A 12,286-nucleotide genomic window follows, 5' to 3' on the forward strand; every position below is an offset into this window, starting at 1 on the left:
ATCTCGATTTCCAGAAAGACAGTTCCCTCGCTTTGCTACCGCTACTGCACACGCTCTTTCATTCGTTATGTTAGTCTTTTAAATAATGACCAGTGTTGCCAATCCTTGTATTGCTACAGTTTTATGTCGAGTAATTAGACTTCGAAAGGGCAAATAAACCAGTTATTTACACAAATGAGTAAAATGGGGTAGTCAACTACTTTACTTTACATATAGTGTACTCGTAGTACTTTAATTTTAAAATATATTTATTTATTAGTTCATTGTAGGAATATTACTTACAGAATATGCTAAATGCGTTTCTTTTGTGAATTAAAATATACTTTCATAAATAATCGACTTTTTTAAAGTTTTAGAAATAACCAACAAAAAAATATTTCTGTTTTAGGTACAGGTTAAGTACTATATGGCACAAACAATAATACCTTTATCATGAACAGAAGAAACACCAACACATATAATTTGTTACCAAACAATTAGACATAGAAAAAATAACTATGACCCTTGAGTGAGATCGTATTCTAAAGCATACTTTTTGTGCTTTGCCTTATCATTCTTTAAATAATGAGTCTTCTAATTTTCAAGTGAAATATTACAAAAATTTACATATTATAATGTAAAAACATTAATTTGGAAACTTTGTTCGTTGATAACAGTGTTCTTCGTTCATTAAGGATTTGTCCCGTAACCGAAAAAACGCGTTCGCAGGGCACTGATGTCGCTACTATGCAAAATCTCTTTAACACATATGCATATACATGAGGATATAACTGACGACGCTCGTGCCACCACTCAAGCGGATCTTTTTTTCGATCTAAATACTCTTCGTTGATGTATTTATCGGGTTTGCGAATACCAGCAGCAAGTTGGTTAACTGGCCTAGTGATTTTTCTTATTTCTTGGTCATACTCGTCCCATGTAGAGTCTTTTTTATTTTCATTACTGCTGCTACTAGAACAAGAAGCCGAAGGGTCGCTAGCAGTAGGATCAGTCACTAAAATGTCTCGATTCTCCCTCTGAAGTAACTGCACTCTGCCAACTTTATTTTTGAGGCGTTGTGTTGTAACTTCACAAGCTTTTTGATTTCTAAATCCTCTCTGTCTAAATCGGGCGTCGAGAATAGTACACTCAGCGTATAGAATGATATTCTCTAAATCTTTAAAACGGTCTTCCATGCCTTTCTTGAGCACTGATTGCACAGCGACAATTTTTTTTATTGTTAGAAGCATGCTTCTGTAGAAAATTGTTGAGCAGGTTACAGAACACAATAACTTTTGACAAAGTCACATTTCTTTCGGCACTTATTTCTACCGTAATTTCATAGAATGGACTAAGTAAGGGCAAAACTCCTTCTATTATTTGCCAGTCACTTTCTTTTATTGTTACGTCAGAGCGCAGAAGTGCTAGTATAGCAATCACTGCATCCTTGACCTTCATTATTCGCTGAAGCGTGACAAAAGTAGAATTCCAGAGGGTTTGGACGTCCTGTTTGAGCTTGAGGACAGGCAGATTCATTTGCTGTTGTGTAGCAATCAGCTTTTTGGCAGTGTATACTAAGATTTTGACAATATTTTTAACTTGCGCCAAAAGTCAGATATTTCTTTAGTAGCTTCTTGTACAACAAGATTTAGAGATTGGGCGAAACTTGAGACTGATCGCCACTCAACAAGTCTGACAGCAGATAAAATATTTGCAGCATTATCGCTAACAATAGCAGCAACTTTGTGGGAAATATGCCAGTCTGTCATAACGTCTATCATGAAATTGCACAAGTTTTGGCTGGTATGCCGCTCTTTATAATTAATACAACCAAGTAATGCTGACTGAAGTTTAGCCTCTTTATCTATAAAGTGGGCTACAATGGCTATATAGCTTTCATTATTCCTCGACGTCCAACCATCAGTACTGAGAGATAACGCAGATACAGCTTGCACCTTCTTTTGTACTTCATCCATTATGTCATTGTGAACCCATGACATTAAATTTTACGATAACGTTTTTCTTGATGGAAATTTGTAGTTTGGGCAATGAGAAACTAGTTCTATCAGTTTTCGAAAATCTTTTTCTTCCACAATTCGTAGAGTGTGATGCCCTTTAGCTACCATCTTGACAACTTGTCTATTTCTTCAACATTTCGGACTGACGGTGGTCTTCGAATATATTGGTTCATTGATTGTTGAGAGGCTGATACCGAAATAACATTCTGCAATAAGGATGTAGTTTGATTTGCTTGCAGTGAGTTTAAACTAGACATTATCGGTGGTTGTCTTTCCATCGTTATTGGGATTAAAGCGTGTTTTGTTTTCATATGCCGGGTTAAATTTCCGTTTGAGCCCCCTGCAATACTTATTAATGTTGAACAGTGGTTACATTTTGCTTTTCTTTTATCTGTGTCTTCAGTGAAATGTGTCCACAAGGAACTATGTTTCCTTTTTGATGACATCGTAATAAACAGCCGAAAACAAAACATAGTAACCTTATAATCAACCGATACGCATTACCGTACTCCACATCACCGCATTGTAGAAGTCCATTGTTATGTGATGATACTCATTTTACTTTACACATTTTAAGTACTGTACGATTTTACTTCTTGACACTATGATTATATGTCAGACACTGCAGTGCAGAATACCGTAAAACAGAAAATTGAACTGTGTAACTGCAGCTGGCAGACGCTCAGCACGATATGACGCTCATTGGTGGGGGGAGGGGGGGGGGGGAAGCACTTGATTTTTTAAAGCCTACTACGAGCTCTCGCTCCGTCTCGCTATTGTCCGTCGGTCTTCGGAAAAGAGCGAACGAACTAAGTAGCGAGGTTATCCGTGAACTAGTTCGCGTAGTTCGCCTGTGGGAGTGCTCTTCCGAACTAGTTCGTTCGCGAACTACGCAAGACTAGTGCCAGTAACTATTACATAGCCCGCCCGGTTGGCCTTGCGGTCTAACGCCCGGCTTTCCAGGCGGGAAGGAGCGCCTGGTCCCCGGCACGAATCCGCCCGGCGGATTTGTGGCGAGGTCCGGTGAACCGGCCAGTCTGTGGACGGTTTTTAGGCGGTTTTCCATCTGCCTCGGCGAATGCGGGCTGGTTCCCCTTTTTCCGCCGCCTCAGTTACACTATGTCGGCGATTGCTGCGCAAACAAGTTCTCCACGTACGCGTACACCACCATTACTCTACCACGCAAACATAGGGGTTACACTCGTCTGGTGTGAGATGTTCCCTGGGGGGGTCCACCGGGGGCCAAACCGCACAATAACCCTGGGTTCGGTGTGGGGCGGCGGTGGGGTGAAGTGGACTGCGGTAGTCGTTGTGGGGTTGTGGACCACTGCGGCTGCGGCAGGGACGGAGCCTCTCCGTCGTTTCTAGGTTCCCGGTTAACATACAATACAATACAACTATTACATACATAATTACATTATAGCACCTTTTTACATTTAATAAGTATAACAAATAGATATTTTTACAATATTTAAAAGTAAATGTTACACCCTTTTTCTTAATATGTACATTCACTTTAATCTTATCAAAGAGTTTCAGTATCGATTTCGCTTCAAACAAGATGTCACTACTTCTGCTTTAACAGTTTCAGTAAAATATTTACAAAAAGTTTTTAAAAAATATGAACAATAATGTCACAACGTGCGTGCCAAATTCAGGGCATTCAGTGATGAGTTCCGTTTATTTGAGAGGTAAATGGGGAACGGAAATGTGACGTTGTTCACTCGTCTTGATTCCATAAAACTGCCTGCTGACATCTCCCTTGTAAACTATCAGCAGATAATTAATCAGCTAATAAGGAGTTTCGTATGACAGTTCCAAAAACTAGTCTTTTTTAAGAGAAGGAACTGCAGTTGTTCAGCACTCATTTCTCAGTTTTATCTGGTGATGTGCCACTACAGTGCAATTAGAACTAACTGACTTGCAAAATTCAACGTTTTTAAAGGACAGGTACTACAATTGTTTGAATTTGCTGCAGTGGTATCAAGACGTAAAGACAGAAACATTCCCCAGACTACACAGGAATGCAGCTGGGATTATGTGCATATTCGGGTCGACATACTGTTGTGATCAGCTGTTATCTTGAATGAAGTGTATAAAATACAAAGAAACGTCATTGCTTCATGACCCTGCAATGAAGAGTGCTGCTCATCGCTGAGGAAACAAGATACTACCTGATATAGGTACACTTGTCTCGCAAAAAAAAAAAAATCAGTAAAAAAAGCAATAAATAAACAATAAATCTATTACTAGTTGTGCAAAGGTTACTCGTTAATTTCTTCTGGTTGCTACTTCCACACAACCGATTCATCCATTACCGGCTTTACACTTTTACAGTCTTCAATTTTTATTCTGACTAATTTCATGTGGATTAAATTAGAACTAGAGCGTTTTCACGAACTGCCATATCCGAGGTGGGATTGGAGTGCAGCTGTAGGTCCTCATGACGTCACGCCCCAGCTGGTCGCTTCATGTGCCCACAAGCTCGCCGCAGTCGGGTGCCTGGTCACAGCACACAACCATAAGACGGTGTCCCGCACGCATGTGAGCGGTCCCCGATCACGGGCGAGAACAGGTTGCTGTACAGAGCAAAAGAAATGTGTCGCAAAGAAAACCTTTCAACTTAGATTTTTAAACCTGAGGTTTATCAAAGCTTATCTCTTTCGTCCCAACTGGAATCATACTGTAAAAAGAGCCTGCAGAATACTGAACATATTTCTATATAAATATTTCTATATAATGGTTAAGGAAACATTTTGAAAAGTAAAGCTGTTCCTGTGTTGTGATATCCAGATCACGCGATTCTCGTACCAACCTCATAAAATTTTCGTATTTTATTCAAAATTCTCGTACGTTTTGAACAGTATTGTATTTGTGGTATATTACAGACAACACATACTGCCTTAAAAATAAATCTGATTTGCAAGAGAACTAGTATAAACATATTGTATCAATAATTTGTACCTGTGACTCGAATTCGAAGTCCCCTTCCTCTTCTTCCTTTTTCGTTTTGTACAGAGAAGCCGAAGTCATTTTCTGGATCATTTCATGTGCTGGATGAAAAGTTACGCGTGTGCCATTGTTTTCTGGACCCTCTTTAATACATTCTGAGGCAAGAGGTGCTACCGTCAATGTGTTGGTTTACAGTCGGCTTCTGATCTTTGTTTTCATAAGATTTGCCTGAAATTTAGCATTACAGTGGCAGTTGTTTGTATTTAATAGTTTCACTAGGGATTCCGGAGTGTTGGTAGGGTATTTACTGTTAATTGTTTTTCACTTATATGAGAGTATTGTTTGAAATGACATTTTAGCGCTTTGAGATTCAGGCAGCCGCTCTATTTCTGAAACTCAGACAGGGTCAGCAGCTCGGCACTCGGTCTCTCTGCCTGAAACTGTCGATTGACAAAGACCGCATTGTCCTTAATCATGAATCCGTAACAACTTATGCACGTTTCATTAAATGTTTCAGGTGAATTAATTTTTTCCCCAACAAATGTGTATAATCACTATAATGTATATTTAGTAAAAAGTTGGGCGAAAGTCTTGTATTTTTGTGTACGATATCCTCTTTTGCTTCGTAACACGTATAAACATTGAAATTCTCGTACACGTACGAGAATTCTGGTACATATCACAACTCTGAGCTGTCCTCAGCACAGTGATTGGTTTAACCAAGGAGGTTGAACTCTATGGAGATACCCTAATGCTGTAAACCTGAAGCCAGTGACTTATATACTACGCCGTATGTCTGAGACCAAAATATTATCGGTAGTGTGTGTGTGTGTGTGTGTGTGTGTGTGTGTGTGTGTTGTAGCATTATTCATCAACATACGCGACTAAATATGTGTAAAAATGGATACTCTTCTTATCTATGGATGCACAAACAGAAGTGGGAAGTCTACTGTTACTTTTTACAGGTAACAGTGTAAGCTAGAATTATACTTTTAGCTGAAATTAGACTACTCGTTTTGACATTTTCGCTCACAGACTTTTATTTTGACAGTATATAAGTTCATGAAGGATAGCGCGAGAAAAAGTTTATGGATCAAGGCACTGCGACAAAATATAGCACACCTGTCAAGTACAGAACAATATGTTCAGAACGTTTCCGCAAAGCTTAGTTTGACCGACTCTAGCACCATGCGTTCATACCAAGGCATTGCATTTCTTCATTGTTTCGCTCATACATTGTAGTGTTTACGATCGTGGTAAACAGTACTGTGTTCCACAGAGCGACGCCAGGCAAGTATAAATGTGTGTCATAATTCTGTATCATAAATTTTAAATGAATTGTTTTAAAATTGCTGTGTTTGTTGTTTGTTTCATGTTCTATGGCCGAGTCCAGGCAAGATGTTCCAGTGTTGTGCAGACGATGGGGCGGCACCACGGTGGTATACTGGACACTACAGGTGTCCAACGGACGGCCAACGGGCTGCAGCCGACCTGGAAGACATGGTCAAGACCTGTATATTGATTATTAAAATGATTTGCTAATAAAACGAGATGACGAATTTGTACCCACTATTGTATCTGATACCAAGCTGTGAACATTAAAATTTGCGTTCAGTCATATATGTGTGTAATTGCGGTTCTTGTTATTCAAGAAACAATATGAAGAAGTAATGAGATAGCTCAACAGCAAATGATAATTTAATACGGAGCTATGTAATATTTTGGGACTTATATTTAAAGGACGATTTATTATCCACTTTTAATGGAATTTCTTAGAGCTCAGATGGTGTCTAAGAAAATCTTAAATGAATGATAAGGACGCTAAAGTTTTTACGCATTTAGTAGATTAGATTAGATTAGATTAGATTAGTACTTGTTCCATAGATCATGAATACGACACTTCGTAATGATGTGGAACATGTCAGGTTAATAAAAGATGTCTGTACAAGATATTACATTACACAAAATATTGCATGACACTAATGTTTAAGTTGTTGTTGTTTTTTTGTTTTTTTCCCTTAATTTATATCTAAAAATTCAGCCAATGAGTAGAAGGAGTTGTCATCTAGAAAATCTTTAAATTTATTTTTAAATGTTAGTTGGCTATCTGTCAGGCTTTTGATGCTGTTTGGTAGGTGACCAAAGACTTTTGTGGCAGCATAATTTACCCCTTTCTGTGCCAAAGTCAGATTTAGCCCTGCATAGTGAAGATCATCCTTTCTCCTGGTGTTATAGCTATGCACACTGCTATTACGTTTGAACTTGGTTGGATTATTAACAACAAATTTCATAAGTGAATATATATATACTGTGAGGTTACTGTGAGGATCCCTAGATCCTTAAATAGATGTCTGCAGGATGACCGTGGGTGGGCTCCAGCAATTATTCTGATTACACGTTTTTGAGCAATGAATACTTTTCTACTCAACGATGAATTACTCCAGAATATGATGCCATACGAAAGCAGTGAATGAAAGTAGGCATAGTAAGCTAATTTACTGAGATTCTTATCACCAAAATTTGCAATAACCGTAATAGCATACGTAGCTGAACTCAGACGTTTCAGCAGACCATCAATGTGTTGCTTCCAGTTTAGCCTCTCATCAATGGACACACCTAAAAATTTTGAAAATTCTACCTTAGCTACAGAGTTCTGTTCAAAGTCTATATTTATTACTGGAGTTGTGCCATTTACTGTACGGAACTGTATATACTGTGTTTTATCAAAATTTAATGAGAGTCTATTTGCTGAGAACCACTTAATAATTTTGTGAAAAACATCATTTATAATTACATCACTTTGTTCTTGCTTTTTGGATGTTATTACTATACTTGTATCATAAAAAAAGACCTAACTTTGCATCTTCATCAATGTGGAATGGTAAGTCATTAATGTATATCAAGAACAGTACAGGACCTAAGACCGAACCCTGTGGGAACCCGTACTTGATAGCCCCCCCAGTTTGAGGAATCAGCTGTTGTTTTAACAAGTGACAGTCATATCTCTCATAGTGAATACTGGGTAAACTTGGATGAATAATTGGCACATCAGTATTGAATCGCTTATTGCACTTTTAGTGAAGCATTAGCAAATGTCTAATCTAGTAAGATTCATTCGCTATTACATGGCCAACAACGAGATTTATTATAAAAATCTTCAAATTCAGTGTCTGTGAATTTCAGGCCAAGGGATCCACAGTTGAACTATTAACGACATATATCTTGGATGAGGATTTACAGAACCTAATTGTGAACGCTACATGATTAATACAGTCAGTTTAATCTCGTAGTGACAAATACTAAAGTGAAGGTTGGGCACGTTATCTCTGACTACATTTCGTACTTGGTTTGAATATTCATCATTATCCTAACAGAGTCCGTGGTGTGAAAGTTAATGGAGACAGATATTTAAACGCTTCTGTAGTCTGGAACAGCTCATCAGAAGAAATTGTCGTTTGACATCAGGAGCAAGTCAGAACCTCGCAACATGCAGATGGCGAACTGTGCTAGATTTTTCATAAATTATTGTAATGTTTCAATGTATGATATCCATTTATTTAGCAGAATTGGATTTCTCTATGTTCCTTCGCTGTTGACAGCTAGTCTCACAGCAGCTATCTACACATATTTTACATAATTGTTTACATTTGAGAGGGAGTGAATGATGTGAACAGGAAACAAATTATTTTTTAAAAATTTTCAATATACTAATTTTTGGTGTATATATCATTATTCTGGTCTGTGCCAATTGTTATGTTAGAAGAATTTTCTTTATTTTGCGAATTTACATGTAATGCCAATTTTATGCATCTGTTGCCAAAGGACATTCCCCTCAATTGAGACACACCACTTCATGACACTGTTGTTTATATCAAGAGAAAGTTGTATACTTGTAGTGGTTCAAGTGGGAAATGCTCGCAGAATGAAGCAGAATGCCAGTAATTGCATTTAGCATACAGATTATTACCGACAGTAGACATACAGAAACACAAGCTCACACGGTGTAACCTTGATCCCGCGAGTGACGCGATCGATCGCGGAATGACCATACTGGTAACCTTCCGAATCTGGTAGGAGGCCAGTCAAATCGAGGCGGACGTGTTGTAATAGACCATTAGGTATTTCATACCGCCTGTGCTACGGATGTGCATGTCGACCAGTCTTGCAGTGCTGCAAGGCTGTGCAAGTTTGAGTCCACAGTTTGCACTCATGCTCCACATCACGCCAGACAAATCAGTCCCAACAAGCTTAGAAGTAGTACATATCCCAGCGTGTGACAGTCGGTGCAAGATTTCGAAGAAGGGCTTCCTTAGGTTCGGGGGACTAGTGGGCAGAGGCGATGCTTCGATATGTCACACCAAATTTGCGTGGAGGAACCGGGGCTGGTGCGCAACTCTAGCAGTCCTAGTACAGTGTCTTGTATGACTGCTCATTTGCAGGTCCTGCTGTTGAACCTTGGCGAGGTTGTAGTAGTTGATGTCAACTGACAGTGCCTTTATTCGAGAGAGACTGTTGCACTATCGCTTCAAAAAAGAGTGTGCATATGACGACAGGCGAACATCAGTAGAAATTCCTGTGTATGTAAGAAGATAGACGCGTACAGCAACTACCAATATCATACCTTAGCAGAAGATCTTATTGAGATCCCGAAAATATTCTGGTTCTAAGTAAAATCGCGAGGCAACTCGAAGGCTTCTATCCACTCACTCGTTGACCAGTCTGGTATGGCAGTAGAGGAAAGCTGAAGTTTTAAATTTCGCGTTTAAGAACTCATTCACACAGGAGGATCGTAGAAGCATACTGTCATTTGACTGTCGCACAGACTCCCTATAGAGGACACAGTAATAGACATCCCTGACGTAGCGAAGCAACTGAAAAAGATGAAAACAGTTAAGTCGCTAAGTCTGGATGTAATCCCAATGTGGTTTTACAGAGAGTACTCTACGACATTGGCCCCTCACCTAGCTTGCATTTATCGCGAATCTCTCGCTCAGCACAAAATCTCAAGCGACTGGAAAAAAGCGCAGGGTCATGCAGCTAAGACAGATCACCCTAAATATATCCAGAATGAGGTGCGGTTTTTGCCAAGCTGTAGAGTACAATATGGTGAATTTTCTGACATTTCCAAGTAATTTTTATCGATTATAGTCGCCGAATTACGACACCGATGACTTTGTTTTTATCTAATGGAACTATACAGGGTGAAAAGTATTTAAACCGACAAACTCTGGGAGGTTGTAGGGGACATCAAAACAAATATTTTTCCCTAATTTCATTTTTTCCTATGAAGATTATTTAAACCGGTGGAGGCCGTATTACGCTCTTCAGTTGTTAGAGGCCGTATTACGATCTTCAGTTGTTAGAGGGCGTATTACGCTGTTCAATTGTAGGCAACTGCTGTCCACCAGTGCTGCAGTGCATTGTCTCTGTTTACTAATGGAGCGATACACCTGGAGTGAGAACACTGATATGGTTGGTGCGTGTTACTGTAACGCCGGAAATGCATATCCTCCTATTTCCATCTATTGTACTATAAATATTTTTCCTTATTTTGTTACCTGAAGATATGACGTTTCGGTGTCTTTGTATATTGTAATCGTTTTACTATTTTTATATATATGCATTTATGTCGATGTATAATTGGTTTGTTTTGTAAATATTATTTGTATTTTTACACTGGGTCTGGCCTAGGGAAAACTATGCTATCGAACGACTACATCGATAGGTCGTGTGGAGAACCAAAGTGTTTAGGATCTTTGGTAGTGTTAGCTCTGCCGCGTGGAGCGCGAGCACAGCTGAGTCTGGCTGCGGTAGGGCAGTGGAGCAGGTGTGTGGTGTGACGCTCCCGCGAGTTGCCGCGCTTTCGGGGTTTGGCAGCATGTAATTGCGCTCGACTTGCTATGATAGCTTCTGACACGGTGTCGCGGACGGGAAGCTTTAGCTGGCGCACATCAAGAGCCCGTTTCGCCTGGTGACCGTGTCGAGAAGCAGGCGCGCCAACATCCAGCTTCTGCAACAGCGACGGCCGACAATGAGTGACTGTCGCCACCTCCTCGATCGACGACTTCAAACCTTCAATCAACCAACAAGGAAGACTGGAAGCACGTTAAGTTTTAGAACTGTATGGCAGACCTCAGCTTTTAAAATTGTTGCATCACAAAATGACAGCAACTTAGCATGAACCTTTGTTGCTCATTGTCCCAATTGCATTACCAAACAGGGTCCCTTCCTTTTCCGAAATGAACCCGAGGGTCGTTGGAATTCAGACGCCAGCATTAAAGTAATATCATTCCATTTCACTGCTTTAATTTCAAAGTTCAGTTAAGGTATTCATAGATGGCTACAATATTTAGATTACACAAGCACAAATTAAGAGTGCGAGTTTTGTTAGCATATTTTAGCTTACCTGTGACTGCAGCTCAGCTTGGTACGTGCTAAATGTTACTATTGTTAATTGTCCAGAATCATTTAATTCAAGTTCAAAGTTAAATCTCTAATTTCTAAACTGTGTAGATTCAAGTAGCTTTTGAAATGATTGTTACGCATCTCCTGTTGCATCAGAAGAGGACCTGGTTGCCCGGATAGTAGTAGCAGCAGCAGGAACAATTCAGGATACTCCTGGGGTTTTTGCCCATGTCAGACAGAACATGATCCGACGGTGTAACCTTTGTTTACGTGTCAATGGAGGCATTTTTTAAATTCTACTGTAATTGAAATTAGGTTGTGTTAATGTGTTGTCTCTTGGTCATAAAAAAATGGAAAGATGTTTGTTGGTTTCATTAATTTGCCGCCAGAGAAATCTTCCTCTACCGGTTTAGATACTCCTCATAGGAAAAAATGACATAGGGAAAAATATTTGTTTTGATGTCCCCCACTACCTCCAGAGTTTGTCGGTTTAAATACTTTTCACCCTGTATACTTTTTCTGTGGTATTTGTAAGAAGCCGCTAAGAGAACTTCAACGACATAGCATGCTTGGGACTGAATCAAATGCACTGCGCAACAAAATTAATGGGTCACTTTCTTCTAAAGCCCATAATTTTCTTCCACTGCGATGTATAATACTGAAATTTGGCTCAGAGGTTTCTAAATCCTTCCTCTGCAATGGTACGAAAGCGTGGCGCCCTGCGATGTCACCCTCTGGCCCGCCGACGCTTCAGACGCTGCAAGGTGTCAACACATGCGAAAAAAAAGGGCAGAGCCCAGACGTCATGTGACGTGTAGGGTGTGTTAATGAAGTCACAGCGGCAGCCAAAATTTCTCCAAAATTCTACCCAGCGCTACTGTGGACGTGTCGCACGATGGGAAGGTCGTCATAGTGCCTGTTGCCCACATTTC

General features: G+C 39.7%; 1 protein-coding gene across 1 annotated transcript; it reads right to left on the reverse strand.

Moving 5' to 3' along the window:
- Window positions 1–1,553: 1,553 nt before the first annotated feature.
- Window positions 1,554–1,955, reverse strand: LOC124775586. Its single transcript, XM_047250420.1, has one exon. The coding sequence runs from the start codon at window positions 1,953–1,955 to the stop codon at window positions 1,554–1,556; it is 402 nt and encodes a 133-aa protein (XP_047106376.1).
- Window positions 1,956–12,286: the final 10,331 nt, after the last annotated feature.

Source organism: Schistocerca piceifrons, chromosome 1, assembly GCF_021461385.2.
Source record: "Schistocerca piceifrons isolate TAMUIC-IGC-003096 chromosome 1, iqSchPice1.1, whole genome shotgun sequence".
In the NCBI taxonomy this organism is placed as follows: Eukaryota; Metazoa; Arthropoda; class Insecta; order Orthoptera; family Acrididae; genus Schistocerca; species Schistocerca piceifrons.

Coding starts and splice junctions, on each gene's coding strand:
- LOC124775586 (XM_047250420.1), bottom strand. CDS start 1,955: ATGGATGAAGTACAAAAGAAGGTGCAAGCTGTATCTGCGTTATCTCTC.